Consider the following 17,117-nt stretch of genomic DNA (forward strand, 5'->3'; position numbering starts at 1 on the left):
TAATTGACTTATAATTTCTTCTAGGGTTTTATAATTTAGTAGTTGAAATCAGGTTATTTTTCCTGTATTTGTTTTGTTTGGGCACAGCATAGGTATTGGCTTTGGAGTGGATGTGCAGATTAATCCTCTGATCTTTTGAATTTTCTCTGAAAAAAAAACTGGAAAACTTGTTGCAGGCGGCATTAGATTGAAGTTCAGGTGGTAACGTCATAGGAGGGTTTGTGAGCCTGTCAACTGTTGCAAATAAAGCTCGAGCATTGTTCATGTTTTTGTTTATGACATCTGCAAAGAAAGCCTCTCTTGCATGTTTTAGTGCTGAGTGATAGTTACGTAGTCTTTCTTTGTAGATTTCATAATAAACGTAAAGTTGAGTTTTACGCCATTTTTGTTTGGCCCTACGGCAGAGTTGTCTTGCAGATTGAACTGTTTGTGCATTTCTCCATGGAGATTTCTTCCTACCAGACACAACCTTCACTTTAATGGGGGCAATGTAATCAATATCTGAAAGTTTAGACTGAAAATCATTTACCAATTTATCTACATCATTACAGCTTAAGGGCGAGGAAGAAGAGTAGATTTGATGAAATGTTCCTGCTGTGTTTTCTGTGAAAAAACGTTTTGTGACAGTAGCTGTTTGTCCACTTGGGTTAACGGATAAAGAACTTCCATCCTAGTCAGACATCCTTGAGCCTTTCTTCTGAAGCGATGATCACATTGTTGTCCTTGTTGATAAAATAAAAAATGTTTGCAGTGAGCAGCTTTATCCCATGTTTGTTAAGATTGCGTCCTCCTCTTCCAAAGAGGTGAAAGCGCTGCCAATAGACCCAGAGGTTATCGATGAAGGTCACTGAGCTGGTAGAGCAGGTTTTAATCAGCCATTTGTTTATCATGAACAGCCTGGAAAGTTTTTCATCTCCCCATTGAGGTGATGGAATTGGACCACTGAGAAATAACTTCATTTTTAATTTTCCCATAGTGTTCAGAAGAATATTAAAGTCCTTTTTCAGAATCTCAGATTTTTACTTTGCCAGATCATTGGCTCCAACATGCACAACTAAAGTCTCCATGTTTGGCTGATCAGCGGTTAGTGAGAGCACTTTGCGAGTCAAATCAGATACAGTGTCACCAAGAAAAGAAACCACTCTCGTTTTCTTGGCATTGTAAACATGGCTGATCCCATTTACTGCTTCATCTCCAACAATAAGCACTCTTGGCATATCTTTCGTTTTCCTGGTGGTCACTTTGTCCTTCGGAGACAAAGTGTGGGGTGGATGTGATGGTTTTGCCTCATTGTTGATGTTTGAAGGTGGGTTTTCACTCAGAGGCTCAGACTGGAGTGCAGAAAATCTGTTTTTCAGTGGGATTCCCACGGAGTCAGAATGTTTTGAGGCTTGGGCTGGTTGCTTTGTCCATGGGAGCGGGGTCGGTGGAGCCGTTTTGGTTGCAGCTACTTGTTTTGGCGGAGCAGGTGTTGAAGTTGCCAGGTGCAGGGTTCTCCCTGTTCTTATTGGATCCGCAGTGCGAGACTCCCGTTTCAACTTGGCACCCTGAGCGTTCCAGGGTGAGCTGCTCGGTACAGGCGCACAACCTCTCCGTTGATTTGAGGAAGAGTTGTCTCACTTCCACAGGCAGCATTGATCTCGAAGTTCACCTCCAGCAGTGCAATCTTCCTTTCAATAGACAGAAGTTGTTGGAAAATAATGCTCATGTTCGACGTTTCACATTTTCTACAGAACCACAGATCCATCGACTCCGGCATCTGAGTCATTCTGGAGCAGGCCAGGTGCACGATGTTGCACTCAGACTCTTTTTCGGGAGGGATCATCTCAAGAAATCAGAAAGCAGAGTTAAAATCAACCATCCAATTTATTAAAGCAAAAATATGTAATAAAAATATATAGAGACAACAGAGAAATAGTCTGCCGTTACAGCATTGGACCACAGCTATCCATGAGTCCTTAAGGGTCAACACAGAAATGACCTCAAACAACCATGTCCAGTTCCTTTTTACGCCTACATTAGATACGCCCTAAAGAGGTCATTCCCTTAACCTTATGTGTATGAGTGTGTGTGCATAGATAAAACCAAGAACTTTCAAAATAAAAACATTCTAACGCATTATATGAATAAAAAAGCAGTCTCATTAAAATATCAAAAACTTAAGAAAGTAAACATGCAAACAGAATCCTATAAAATCTCTCTCTTTCTTACCATCCTCCTTAATCTTTTACCTTTTTCTTTTACTATCTTTTAAGAAGATTTAGTAAAATAACTTCAAAAGCTTCTGACTGAATTAAGACACTCAGCCAGAATGGTCTAAAATATCACACATATGATGTCACATGGTTGATAAGAGACTGTTGTGTCACTGCAGGATTATTTCCTAACCATGAGTCCAGCATGGTACCAAAGTCTGATTAAGGTTCTACTCAGTCGATTCCCTCAGAGCTGCAGACACTTTGATGATAATGGCGTCCAGTATCTGGTGAGTAAAATAACCCAGCATTAACACAATGTTGAGAGATGTTTTTTAAACTGTACTTTTTACTTGTCAGCTGAAATGTAATTATTCCTCATTTTACAAACTATGACTTTCTTTAAAATTGACCCAACATTAAGCATGAACTTAGTTCAGTTCAGTTTTATTTGTATAGTGCCAATTCACAACAAATGTCATTTCAAAGCACTGTGCAAAAATCATATCAGTTCAGTCATACATACATTCCCGTTGATCCTAGTTATGATCCCAGTAGAGTATGCTCAATTTATTTTCAAAGTAGTTTAAAAAGTTTCTCTCTAAAGAAACCCAGCATATTGCATTGAGTCATTGATCTGCAGTATTCACTCCTCCTGGATGAGCACATAGTGACAGTCACGTGTGACATTGACTTTACAAAAATGCCTCATACCAAGAATGCATGTAGTGACAGTAGAGAGGAAAAAATCCTTTTTAACAGGAAGAAACCTCCAGCAGAACCAGAACCTGGCTCAGTTCAAGTGGCCATCTGACACAACTGACTGGGGGTTTGAGAACAGAGAGCAGAATGCATAAGAAGAAACAAATAACTTGATGGCAGCATTATCTCAGCTGATGCCCTCCTCCAGGAAAGAATCCCAGACAAACAGAACGCCAGACCAGCTTCTATGAGGAGAAAAACAATGGAGAGAAAACAAAAAGAAAATACAGTTAAAATAACAGCAAATAATGCAAATTGGTGAGTACTAGAAGAGGAAAGTGAGGAAAATTGGTCCATTTATACTCCAGTAGCCTGTGGCAGCAGTGAGTTAAAGTACCACCCTTGTTAAATTTGTGGACAATAAAACTGTAGTGGGTCTCACCTCATGATTGGATGAGTCTGCCTACAGGAGCAGGGTGGAGCGACTGACGGTGTGCACAGGGCACCACACTGGTCCTGGTACAGCCAAGACCAAGGAGCTTAAAGTGGATTTTAGAAGTAAAAAAGGTGAAGGTGTCAGCCTTGCATTTCTTGGAGGCCACATTAACATGAATAACCTGGCCTGGGGTAAACACAGCTAATGTGACAAAGAAGGCCCAGCAGAGATTCTTTTTTCCTGAGAGACCTCAGGAGAAATAACATTTGTCAAAAACTATTGGTGTCCTTCTATCGATGATCTATTGAAAGTAGAGGAAGATTCTCTGGAGAGTCATCCTCTGTTCATTAGCACAGAGGGTGACTCTGTGCTATCATAAGAGAATCATAAAATCTTTTCAGAAGACCATCGGCTGCTCTCTGCCATTTCTTGAAGAACTCCACAGGTTACGCTGCCTTAGAAAAAGCAGGAATCATTTAAAAGACTCTTAGCACCATGGCTACATACAACTGCTGAACATACAAAAGCAAGAAGAAACAGACTGAAAAACAGTTTATACCTAGCTGCCATCAGGGCATTAAATGCCAGCTAGTGTTACGTCCAATGTCATGGTTATGTGCAATGGTTTTCTGTGAATGAATGTTTGTAAGGAAAGGCACTCAATTTTGTTACAGTTCATGTATTTTTATTACATGTTTTATAATGACAATTATTTTTTAAAGATATATATTATTAAGGATTTTAGGCATTGTACCCAAACCAGTGCCACCACAATCATGTTAACATAGTCATTCATGTAAATGGTGTAAAAGGATGAGGTTGAAGTGTTTGAGTGTAGATTGTCTAGCTAATTTAGATCCATGTCTGTTATCTTTTTAAAGGCCGTCCTTAACCAGAAGTTCACAGATTGTTTTGTTTTGGTTTTTCTGGACACCCAAGCAGGAAAAACTGTAAGTTATTAAACAAATTAGACTGTTTTGCTGATCATTTTTATGCTCAAAATTGATTCATGTGGAGTGTTTTCTTTGCAATCGCCTTGATCCCACAGAGCTTAAAGGTTGTATTTCGGGAACCACTGCCGTCCCAGCCTCAGGCCAGCAGCAGTCCACCTCCTCAGCTGGTGTCTATGTACCACCATCTGGAATCTGTCATCAACACTGCCTGCTATAACCTCTGGACAGGACTATTATAAAACTGACAGCAAAATTCATGCGCATAAGTACTTTATGACATCATTCATATATTCTATTATGCCAAGAAATGTTAGGAAATATCAGAAAAATGTGTGTACCTAAAGCCCTACTGCCATATTGGTGCCGTGAAGTGCCTTTATCTGTTTTTCTTCTTCTGTTCTTCTAAATGTGTAGAGGGCATAATCAATTGGTTTTGCGTAATTAAACCTAATGTAATGAGTAGGTTTACAAAGCTCTAATCAGTGAGGTAAGAAAATATCAGCATTAGCTTCAGTGACAAGTCGAGTTATCAGTGATTTTTCTGTAGTCTGTGAGAAGGAATGAGTGTGACCTGGTACTCATCTTACAGTTTCAAGGCTAAGATGAAGCTAACCATAAGTAAGAAGGTTACCTGACACACTGACCAGTGGGGAAGCAAACAGACCCCAGGATGACATTCTCTGCTCTGCCTGAGTCTGTAAAAATGTACTGCTGTCACATTTGTCATGAGAACCTCACTGTAATCTAAGCACTGCACTAACTCATTCATGTATATTGTGTTTAGGTTCAACACATTATAAAGAATTGTAAAAAGGTGAATTTAGCAAGACAGTGAAGTAAGTGGTATCTGAACTGGAGAACATTCTGTAGTTGGTTATTGTTAATAAAATAAAAGATTTAGCTTCTAAAAAGGCTTTCTATTTTTTTATGCACAAGATGAGATTAACAAACATTCTTCGTGTGCAGGCACCTACCAATGGATACTTGGGTTGATGAAGGATGACATCTTCACAAAAGTTCATTTATAGGAACATCTTCAGTATACGTCAGGGTCACAGTGTTTTGGCCGTTTCACTGGCCAGTGAAGGGTGATCAATTCTTGCAGTGCTGTTCTCTTTATCCACAGCCACTGACTCCTTTTCTCATGAGACGCCAACATAGCTCTGGTAGCTCCCAGCCTCCAGCTGCCAAGTCTTTTTGAGGTAGGCATTGCTACAAATCCTCAGCACCAAACCTCCACATGGTGGACTTCAGGCTGCTGAACCTCTGCTGCAAACTCAGTATAACGCAGGTATTTCGTCCACAGGCTTTATCCACTGACTCCTCCCAGGTGACAGAGTTCAATAAGAAAATGTTGAGTTAGAATTCTAGAAACCTACATTTTTGTAGACCTCATAAAGTGGCATCAAAGTTGTGGGGAATCAGAACTCACATCAATATTTGGCTTATGTAATGATTAATAATTATTAATAATTTATTGTTGATGAAATTAACATTACAATTTATTACTTTAATGGGGACACCAACTCTGTCAGAAGAAACTCTTTACACAAAAAATGACCACTGGAACGCTTATTTCTAATCAAGTTTGAGAATTTATTAACAAAATAGCCCAACTTTACGAAATATTCTGTGCAGCACTTTGGCATGTAATCTAGCTACTAGTGAAAAAACAAGGATGTGTGTGTGTGTGTATGTGTGTGTGTATATATTATATATATATTCTGAATGGAATACAATTCCATTCAGATCTTATGAATGAATGACCTATGACAAAATGAAACTGAAATACTGAGAAATTAACTTCAAAACTACTTAACTAATTAAACAAGAAAACTAAGGAGAGTCAGACTTGCAGAACCAAATGCAGCATACAGTGTTGTAAAACAAGAGTTCTCTCCTCCCTCTGGTGAAGGAGGAGGAAGATCATAGAAACAGGGCAATGGAACCTGGTTTCTCACCATCCAAGTTCTTCTTCTTTGTTCTCGGGGTTTAAGTCACACCTAATGAGGGAGGCCAAATCTGTGTGCACAGAGTTGGGAGATCTGGCAGCAAATCCAGATCTCCCTCTGGATTTGCTGAATCAAAATCTGGCCTGCCGTAACTTTTTATGTGGCCCTCTAGACTCTAAATTACAATGAGACTTCAGGTTTTCACACAAAATCAACAGATCCCCAAATTATATTTTTGATTTTGCTGCACTTTTTTTTCTCAAAATTGGTCAAAAACATTGAGTTTAAGTGACTGCTGCCTCAGGATTACGTGATGTCAAGTTATAGTCTGTGATTGAAATACTTCTAAATTAGTACCACAAAATCTGCGATTTTGATTGCAAAAAATACAAAAACAATCACAAAACTCTGGAGGGACTGATCAGCAATTATTTAATTTTAAGATACACTTATTGAATGCTGAAACAAACAGCTATTTATTGATTTTTTAACAGTTTAATTGGTTTTATCAATACATTCTGACACAACTGGCCCTTTAAGAACATTCAGATTTTTGATTTGGCCCAAAATGAAAATTAGTTTGACCCTCCTGCCTTACACAAAGCAAAGTCTTTTCAGCCGTGGCTGAGGTTCTCTTCTTCTGCTGCATGGTTCTTGTAAATGTCTTGAGCTTCCCTTTATCTGCCAGAATAATTCAGCAGTCTACCCTTATTCTGCCTCTTTGCAGCAGCTGAGATTTTCCTTCTGCCACATCCCTTCATTCACTGCTTATTGGTCAGTTTTTAATGCATTATCCGTCTCAGCTTTCCAGCCCTCAGAAGTAATACCGTCTTGGGTTTGAAGACTAATTGACTACTTCTGTAAAAGAACAATTAGTTCATCAGAGTCTAACACAGGCTTCAGTTACAGGCTTTCAGATGAGTTTGAATTATAACAATGTAGCCATCATTAGCCAATAATCTGCATTAAAATATGGAACAATCTCACGTGTTCTCAGGTTACTCAACACCCCATCACACTTCACTTCACAGTTTATGTAGTTTATATTCTCTTCAGAATCATTGTCAAAAATCACAACTCTTTTAACTAAAACTTATTTAATCATTAGCATATCTGATCCAACATATAAGGAATCGGATAACTTTAACCACAATTTGATTACATACAGGTATGTTTCTATAAAATAAAAACAAGATTCATTCAGTGATTCTTGAGTAAAGGGACAAAACAGCTCCTATGGATAAAGCACAACATTTGAATAAAATATACACAACATATTTTTTTTCCAAATATCTGACTAAACTAACCTGGGTCATGTGAGCACAACAATGTATGTTTTCCTGGTGTTTGCTGAATATTTTTTTTATTTTATACATAGTAGTAGGTGGATGGTGTCTTTAAAATAGTTTGTCCTGGAGCAGAACTCAATACATTATAATAGTTTAAAACAATTAAAGGAATACCAAGATAATATGACAATTAAGTATAATTAATTATTAATTCATTTTAATGTATTTTACATAAAGGCATTACTTCATATGTATCAAGTTTTTCATTTTATTCACTAGTTTGTCACCCACCTTCAGCTCTGTGTCAACTCAGTCAGATGGACTTTGTTTTTTTGTTTTAAACATTTCTTTTGTTTCTTTAGAAGCATTTGTCTTTAAAACTGAGTAAAAATATCACTAACAGGGTAATTAAAAAATCATTTTATATTTATTTTTGTCAGATGGTGATGACAAAGTTCTGGGTCAGGTCCATTAAAAACGTAATTTTCAAAAAAATGTTGCAACTGGGAGCCTGCACCTTAGCATCTTTACATTTCCAAAACATTATTTGTCATATTTGAATACTTAAGCTTGAGGAATAATTTTTAAAAAATTGGGGGAAAATGTAAACCCATTTTGCCCTCTTCTCAAGAATCACAGCATTAATTTAACTATGTGTAATCCTAGTTGCTCCCTTCTGTAAGAGAAAATGTTAAAACATGCCTTTTGGCCTCCACTATTCAATTATTCAGTTACAATACTTTTATGCTTTAATTTTGTGCTTTTCACTTATTTTACACATGGAATTGTCTTACCGTTTATGATCACTAGAAAAACAGACATAAAATGGGGAAAAAAACACCATAAATGACAGAATCATTATTTCCTTCAGGTCCCTCAGGGTTCATGGACCTGAAGGATGATGGTTTCTTCACCATCATTATTACATCAGTAACGTCAACACTAGCATCAACGTTTGGTTGACCAATTGAGTTGCTGACGTTTCTGTGCTCCATCACAGAAACATCATTTCTTTCACTTATCTTTTTTAAAACCTGCTTGTCAGAGTCTCCATCAAGCAGATCAGGATTTTAGGCAGAATAATTACCAAGATACAAAATAAACATTCCAAGGTTGATTATATCCCCAAATTTGTCCAAATTGATTTACACATAAGTGTAAATCTTTTATTTAAAAAAAAATCTTTTTTACATGTAAGCAAAATAAGGAGGGAAGATCAAATACATTTTTACAAGGTGCTAAATGTGTCAAAATAACACCCGAGTATCTTGATATGTAGTAAAAATATAAATGATCATATATTCACTAGATCTGTAGCAAAATGTAGAATGTGATACAAAAGTCATCTTCATGTTGCAGGAGTTTGGACCTCCACTGCACTGGAAGGCTCTCCTTCAGTGGTTTTCATAAAGGACACTTCAAAGCTGTGGTATGCAATTTAGAAAAAATGTTTTTTGTTGCTCATGACAGTTTGAGACGGGTAATCTGATGATCATAGTCTGTGAAAAGATTGAGCATCTCCACCATTTCCTAGGGCTACTATTCTCATTTGCAGAAAAGCACAGCTCTTGGTCAAAAACAACCAATCAGAGCCACTAGTAGTCTTATCGTTGTCAATCGAGCTCATTTATAACAAATGAGTAATAACAAATACCCATCCATTATTATACACACCTGTCCCTAATGGGGTCATGAGGTGCGCTGGTGCCCATCTCCAGCAGTCAACGGGTGAGAGGCGGGTTCAGCCCGCAAATCCATTGCAAGCTTATATATTCTGAAGTTACATACTACAGCTTTAAGGAAAATTATAAGGCCACTGGACTTTCAGAAAAGTTCATGAATATTGGGTCCAGTATTGTTGGATCCACCCCAGACTCTTTTCTGTGGAGTCTGCAGGTAACAGAAACGATTATCAGTCGACATCCTTGAATTACATCGACAATAATTAAAGACTTACCAAGTGGCTTGTATTCACAGCCAATGTATCCTTGATAGCCAAGCTTTTCCAGTGTGTTTAACAGGTATCTGTAGCACAGCTCTCCATCACTGTCGGGTTCATTCCTGCCTGGAACCTGTGCAATCTGAACATGGCCTGAGTAACAAGACATTTATTTTTAGATCACTGCCTACTATGCATCTCATGCATAGTACACAATGTGAAATCACAATGTGATACAATTTTTTTTTGACCTGGTTCCACATCATGTTTAAATCAAATTTTAAAGAACATGCAAGCAAATGAATAAACTGCTTCTTGAACTCAGCATATTTTTTTTCACTTCCTCCGTTGTCTTCCTCTCTTCTTCCTCCCTGGACTTTATAATTCGACATTCCTTATTCAAAATCACCATAATTCTTTCTGTCCACTTTAAAATGATCTCGGTGTTTATTTTATTTTTTAACTTCATCTCCAAACTACTTAACCTGGCTCATCCTTGTCATACACTCAGGAAAATCCAAGCAGGTGATCTGAGTGTTTTAAAAATAAAGCACTCAGATCTATAGAGCATAGAGACAGTCTAGTCTATTTAATTTTCTCAGTCATTAGTACAAATTGAGATATTTACTGTTTTGCAAATGTCAAACATTTTTTGTGAAATGCATCAAACAGCCACACACCATGGATTACCTACAAAATCTAGTTAATGTAGAGAACAAAATCATTAACTTCTGGCTCGTTATATTCTCTTGTGCTCCCGGATTCAATGATTTCATACGTGGAAACAAAAGCCACATAGAGATGACAGTTAACGCTCCAGGTCATACATTTTCAGAGTTTATTCAAACATTTAAAGTATAACATGACATCAACAACACAGACACTTCATACAAACTAAAACAGACATTCAATTTAGCTGAGACAAATAGAAAAGAAGAAGAAAGAAAGAAAAGCAAAGACCTCTTTGGAGAGTTGCAAAAGCAAATCTGGTTTGTTCCTCACATGCACAAATTTTTATAGTAAAGGCGTATTCTTCTCTTTAATTTATTCAAATAAGGCGTATCTTTGCTCATCCACCCAGGAGCTGTCTCAACCCTCTTTAAAGTTAGAAACTCCCTGCAATTTGTTTTCAAGATCAAACATCAGTTGTCACCTTTATCTAAACGAAGTGGAAGCAGAGCTTCTCCTCCACTGGCCTGAACTCATCCTGCTTTATGGCTTTTCACATATCAGTGTGAAGCTGGAACTTCTCCTGATTGGTTCCCACACAGACAAAAGGCAGATCAGAAGATCTTAGCAAACAATCTGCTGTAGCTACAGGTAACACAAAGGTCGATAGGGCAGAATAAGTTATTAATCCAAAAACTATAAGTAAGCTATTTCAATCAAGACATGTTGCTAACTAGGAGAGATTCTCACTGTTTATTACATACTGTTTTTATTTTAATTATGTAAAGCACTTTGAAATGCCTTGCTGCTGAAATGTGCTATACAAATAAAATTTGATTTGATTTTTGATTTTTTTTATTACAAATTAGATTATGTGTTTTACAGATATTCTATGTTGCATTCAGTTTTACACCAGCTGTTTAAATCTTATCAAGATGGTTAAAAGGTTAAAGTCACACACAGAGCCACGACCCCCTGTGGATGCCTGCTCAGTCCACAGAGAAACTAGCTGTGTTTTAAATTATAGAAAACTAAAACTAAACTATTTTAATTCAACTTATTGTGTTATATTTAATAGAAACATCCTACAAATGAGACGACCACTGGCAATTTCGAACCAAATGTTCTCATTTTAAAATGCTGTTAATTTTATATAATATTGTACATGTGGTTAGGTTTTAAAACTAACATATTTTAAATTTATCTTCCTAACAAATTCTCAAAATCTATGGATTTTGGTCCATTTCTCAAATAAATATCTGAATCAATGAACATGTCAGTGCCTCAGAACGACAAAGCCTTGTTTCAGTGTAAGACAGTCAAATTGATTGGTCATGTTGTCCATATAACAGAATACTGTGGAGGAATGTTCTGATGTAAACTATAGCTTGAGCATTGACAGACAAAAACTGTCGGTCTTATGAGGTTAGAATTAGATGGTAGTAAAACATTATATAAAACTGTAACAAAAAGTACCTAAAAATCATGAATTATGTAAAAGTACACAAAACAAAATACACTGTTTTGACACAGCTAAAGGCTGTCAAAACAGTCAAAACGATTAATTTTGCACATCCAGTACACTGTATCTACAGTGCATAACCAAAGATACTCATCTTTGGATGCATTGCTGCTTAACTGAATTTTTCCCCAGATAATGGGTGTTTTTTTAGAATATGCACACAGCTCTCTGAAAATGTTTAAGAGCAAATGATTTTTCCTCAGAAGCTGTTGTTCTGTTGAGGTTTTTTCTCTTCAAAACTTCTTCAAACAAGATCTTCTTTTTATTTCCCACAACAGTACATTCTGTCTCTTCGTAATCATTTGTACTGTTATTATCATCAATTCATAGAGACAAAGCATCAGTGACAGAAATGTTGCCGATAGTAAGCAAAGTCTTCAACTTGGTTACAGTGTTCATTACACACTAGAGTCGTGTTCAGATGTCAGTGGAAAATGAAAACTATGCTCTTAAACTTACATAGGTGTCAAGAATGTAACCATTTGACACATTTTTGAAACATGAATAATGTGCATCCTGGGGAAGGCCCTGTTTTATTTAGTGTTGTATTGTTTTTGAGTTTTAATTTCTAGTTCTGTTGGTTCTACCAATACTAGGAAAGTTTAAAATGTGTCAGGTAACGCTTCAGAAAACTGAGTATTGGATCATAAAATGTGTATTTAGACATTTGGCTTGTTTTAAATATGTGCAGACTCATTCTAATTCTGCAAACGTCTTCAGGACAGTCCCAACAAGAAACTCAATTTCACTTTTTTATCCAGGTTTAGGAAGGACTGCAATGCACTTCAGTATTTCAACATAAATCAATGAATTCTAGTCCACATTTTAACACTGAACCACTATTGAACCAGTATTTGTGTATGTTGTGCCATCATACATGTCATACTTTATTCTTTCAACTTACCTATTATGGGAAAATATTTGTGCATGTTTTTTGTCAGATTTCCATCCATTATTTGCCAGTGAAATATGTCCTGCAACAGTGGATGCAACTAGTGAGTAAATTGATGACTGTTTGATTTATATTCTTTCCCTAAGTTGAGACACATTTTCAAAGTACCTACCATCTGTAGCTGGATGTTGGACTTGCCAACCTTCTCCAGTATTGCTGCAGCTGCAAAAGATCCAACAGAACCAAAAATTATGCTCCATATACGGTTCTGCTTCAGTCCGAGTTCTAACAAATATACAATATAATAAAAAACATGAACAGATCATGAAAAGTTCCAACTAATCTGGTATTCCTGAATTAACAAAAAGCCACTTAAAAGAATAAAACATCTAACTTAGTAATCACAATTATTTGGAAAATTATTCAGTGTTTTTCATAATGAAATGAGTACAACACAACGTAGAAAAGCAAACATTTAGCTGCATCTGTTTTTCTTTGATAAAAATGACACCGCTTGTGAATGCACAAATTTTCTTTGTTTTCCGTCATTATTTATATTTTTTCTTCTACTTTCACATCAAACTACTGTCTCTAAATGTACCATATACTCACAATTTTACTCAAAAGACCTGTGTTCAAGATGAGGTGAGACGTTGCTTTGGAAGTGTAATCTGTCAACCACCTGAATCAGTGACTCTGCTGTTCTTAGAGGCAGCCAGTCTTACCTTGATGAGGGGAGTCCAGAAAGTAGCGGGGGTCTGTAATTCTTGTGTTGATTGGCTCAATCAATCCAGTGATTCCTTCCTGTTGGGAACATTCTGATTATGACTGCTGAACTCCAATAAAAACCATCGAAATTAACTAAGTGCGTCTTTCTGACCGGGAGCTGACAGCATGTTGAAGAGTTATGGACTGGACGCTTTGGAGCGTCTGGTTAGGAAGCGCATTACAAACCTTTGGTTGAAATGGTGCGTTTAATTTCAGTCTCCATTAAAGAACAGAGAAAACTAAAGAGAATGCAATGTTGTGTTAATTCAGTTATAGTCTAAACAGAGGAGCCAGCAGTTTATCTTTAGGAAATAAATAAATGTGCCAAGGTTAAATGTGCAGTCCGCTGCACAACCAATGCAAACGTGGCTCCACCGCTGCGAAGAATTAAACTTCACTCTCCCTGAGTTTTCAACATTACCCTCCCACACCGGGAAGGAGAGCGGCGCTCAGGATGAGCCGCTCCATGGAAGCAAAACTACACAAAAAAATCCTCGTAAAAGCGCACACCGGACTGCGCTTGCAGAGCTCAATTGATCGGTTTGATCAGACAGATCCAACTGACTGATGAACTAGCGCAGATTTCTCTGCAGATGGGAACCAGGAGGAATTTGAGAGACTGTGCGTTTGGATGCATTTATCTGCTTTGTGTGTGAAGGGATCTGGATTCATGGTTCAACTAGGTGAATATATATTTATCCATCCATTTTCCATACACCCTTGTCCCTTAGTGGGGTCGGGAGCGGTGCTGGTGTCCATCTCCAGCAAACGTTCCGGGTGAGAGGCGGGGTCACCTGGGCAGGTGGCCAGTCTGTCGCAGGGCAACACAGAGACAGACAGGACAAACAACCACACACACACACACACCTAGGGAGAATTTAGAGAGGCCAATTAACCTGACAGTCATGTTTTTGGACTGTGGGAGGAAGCCGGAGTACCTGAAGAAAAGAAAACCCACACATGCACAGGGAGAACATGCAAACTCCATGCAGAGAGACCCCCAACCTTGCTACCAAACAAATAACCTGACCTTGGCCAAGATACCAGCTGCATAGTTTAGGTTCTGCACAAAGACATCCTCCATTTCTCTTGCAATCGCAGCTCTGTGAGCATCCACTGGAATCCTTCCTGCCATTAGGTGAATTCTGTCAAGAGATCACAGTTTTCTTCACTGCAATAAACCAGGAAACTTGTAAAATAATGCTGAGCCCCTCAGTTAAGACACTGGGTTAAATAATATTTCTTTTTCAATTTATATGATCTACAAAACAGGAAGAAAAGAGATGGCTATTAGAGAGGATTATATCACATGTGGAAAACCTGATGTTTGACACATTTGCAAAGAGAAATCCTACAACATCTTAAAACCTGATGTCTTAAGATGTTGACATCAGGTCAACCTACCTTTGTAGTGTTGCATCACACTATAACGGTAGTGCGATGCCACACTACTTTTGTTTACATTTTGTGGAGGAGATTACACTGCTTTTGTAAAATAATTATTGAGAAATAATGCAAAATAGTACAACAAAATCCAGTGTAATGACAGCCACCAGAGGGTTGCACACAGAGACAATACCTTAAAATAATACATTAAGAGAGCACATAAGGTACACATTTTAATGGGTTTCATATTGGTGGAATTTCTAATGGTTTTAATATATCATATGACCTCCTTTTCATAAATGGAGACAAGTGGTTTTTGATTAGTTTAACAGCATTTGTAATTATCCCATTTGGCTAAGTATAGGATAAGATATAAGATTAGTGACATAATAACCCATTTAGCTGGGTAGTCAATGAAGCCAAGTAATGTATTTTCAAAGCAAAGGGACAGATCTGGTTCAATAAAAGTAGAAATCAAAATGCAAATATTTTTCCAAAATTAAGTAGAGAAGGGGCAAGACCAAAATTAAAAAAACATCTTTCAGGTTACCTTCACAAAAAAAGCCATGTATATTTATACTTTTGTTAAAACTTTGTAAAAAGATTTTGGACGAGTAGAGTGTGTGAATTATTGTAAATGATACGTTGCATTTAATGAGTAAAAATTAAAGTCCAAATCCTTTTCCAGTCAAAGTTATCCTCAAACATGTTCCAATGAGATGCCACTTATGGAGTGACACAATTTTCTGAAATAATTAGAGTATACAATGGTTACGTGTTGAGAAATAAATCTGACAACTTTCTAGTTTGGTAGGATCAAAAGTGCTGGATTCTGTCCTGATGTACATTTAAAGTAAAATAAATCCTCCATCCATAATAACATTACTTTACCTCTAGATGCAAGATGTGGATCCTTGTCTTAGGATCCACTTGCTGATTAGGATTTACTGAAGTGCAAAAAATATTCAATTGTATTTTTTTTTTTTTGTATTTGCCCTTTTTTAAATAAGAAAACACTGTTGGTGGTGTTTAAGTATCGTCAATAATATATTCCAATAACATAATTATCTAGTATGTTTTAAAATTTCCTGTCAACTTTTAACACTTTTTAGCAGAATTCAGTGGACAGTAGTGTACTGCCCTAGTGCCCCAACCACCGAGCTTATAACACTTTCTGTATTATTCACAAAAACTCCTGTTCACTAATTTGCCACTGAAAGGCATCATGAGAACTCAGCCCAAGGAGACAAAAACTGGACAAATTCCAGACAAAGAACTGAAGATGAGAATTGATGGAATTGGGAGGCACACCCAGCACTGCAAACACAAAAGGAAATCTCCATCAAATTTTCCTTTCATTACTTTTGTAACTGTCAATAGGTTGACATTGACAAATATTTATAAAATTTCAAATACTTTTATTATGTCAGTTGCTTCCTATGGGAAGAGTCTCAAAAGCACAAAAGTTTTCAGGAAGAGTGTTCTCTGACCTCTTGCAGTTCAAAGCTTTTGCATACTTCAGAGTAAGATCCAGCCCTTTTCTAAACTCCAGCTCTCTCCCTGGAACTGCTCCCAAACCGAGATCACCTGCCTTGATATCCCCTGCAACACAACCATATAGTTCAGTTTATATAGCGCCGCCAATCACAATAAATGTTGTCTTAAAGCACTTGTCATAAAAGAAAAATCAAATAAACATAACATCAGCAGTGTCTCTGCTGCCTCTGCCATTTATCTCGGTGCTTTAGCCACCTGGTGGGGTGTTGATAAGAACGACTTCCACTCTCGTTGCCTCCTTGGCTTTCTGGAGCTCCGACAGGTCCGAATCGTAAAGCCAAGCTGCTTCCACAGCTTGAAACCCGGCAGAAGCAGCCGCGTATATTCTCTGGCTGAAGTCTGGATGCTCAGTAAACAGCCAGGAAATATTCGCACAAAACTTTAACGCAGCCATGTTGTTAACCAGTTTGAGTCAATGACCCTGTGGTCAGGCAGCCAGACTACACTACCACATAGGCGAAACGTCAGCGTCCGAGTCCTACGTTAACGCCAACGCCATTCTTCTTCTTCTTCTAATTCTAATTCTTCTTCTTCTAATTAATTTGTGTATTATTGGTGGATGGCAACCAACTTAAGGTGCATTTACCGCCACCTACCAGACTGGAGTGTGGTCATCAATGATCTCAGAGGGAATTTAATATGCACGAATGTGCAAATTCACATCGATACACACTCATATATATATATAGAACTGAAGCATATATATATATGTGCTTCAGTTCTATATATATATATATATATATATATATATATATGTGTGTGTGTGTGTGTGTATCCACATGTATACATACTTTAAGTATGATTAAATAACCCAGTGTTTTTTAAAAATTAAAAATTGATTCTAACAGAATTTGATT

At 37.3% G+C, this 17,117-nt stretch overlaps 2 protein-coding genes across 19 annotated transcripts in view; one reads left to right on the forward strand and one right to left on the reverse strand.

Moving 5' to 3' along the window:
• szt2 (SZT2 subunit of KICSTOR complex) overlaps positions 1 to 5,197 on the forward strand; it is a 190,187-nt gene extending 184,990 nt beyond the window's left edge. For all 13 annotated transcript variants that reach the window (XM_007578194.2, XM_016664138.1, XM_016664140.1 and 10 more), the window contains 3 exons: positions 2,375 to 2,485; positions 4,215 to 4,283; positions 4,382 to 5,197. In XM_007578194.2, the coding sequence (XP_007578256.1) occupies positions 2,375 to 2,485; positions 4,215 to 4,283; positions 4,382 to 4,525 (324 nt within the window). In that variant the 3' untranslated portion in view covers positions 4,526 to 5,197. The remainder of the gene's footprint in view (positions 1 to 2,374; positions 2,486 to 4,214; positions 4,284 to 4,381) is intronic.
• Positions 2,534 to 16,779, reverse strand: hyi (hydroxypyruvate isomerase). Of its 6 annotated transcripts, XR_001659625.1 has the most exons (10): positions 16,456 to 16,777; positions 16,194 to 16,305; positions 14,348 to 14,462; positions 13,275 to 13,353; positions 12,722 to 12,771; positions 12,562 to 12,631; positions 9,485 to 9,619; positions 5,261 to 5,609; positions 3,340 to 3,436; positions 3,052 to 3,142 (listed from the first exon to the last, which is right to left on the reverse strand). XR_001659625.1 is itself a non-coding variant. In XM_016664145.1 (8 exons), exons 1-8 carry the CDS (start codon positions 16,652 to 16,654, stop codon positions 2,994 to 2,996), a joined length of 909 nt encoding a protein of 302 aa, XP_016519631.1. In that variant the 5' UTR covers positions 16,655 to 16,779; the 3' UTR covers positions 2,534 to 2,993. The 6 variants fall into 6 exon arrangements, 3 of the variants coding, with proteins under 3 accessions (XP_016519631.1, XP_007578263.1, XP_016519630.1); XR_001659624.1 differs by having other exon boundaries at positions 3,044 to 3,436; XR_001659626.1 differs by lacking the exon at positions 3,340 to 3,436 and having other exon boundaries at positions 3,061 to 3,142.
• Between the last annotated feature and the right edge of the window lie 338 nt (positions 16,780 to 17,117).

Source organism: Poecilia formosa, unplaced genomic scaffold, assembly GCF_000485575.1.
Source record: "Poecilia formosa unplaced genomic scaffold, Poecilia_formosa-5.1.2 Scaffold470, whole genome shotgun sequence".
Lineage (NCBI taxonomy): Eukaryota > Metazoa > Chordata > Actinopteri > Cyprinodontiformes > Poeciliidae > Poecilia > Poecilia formosa.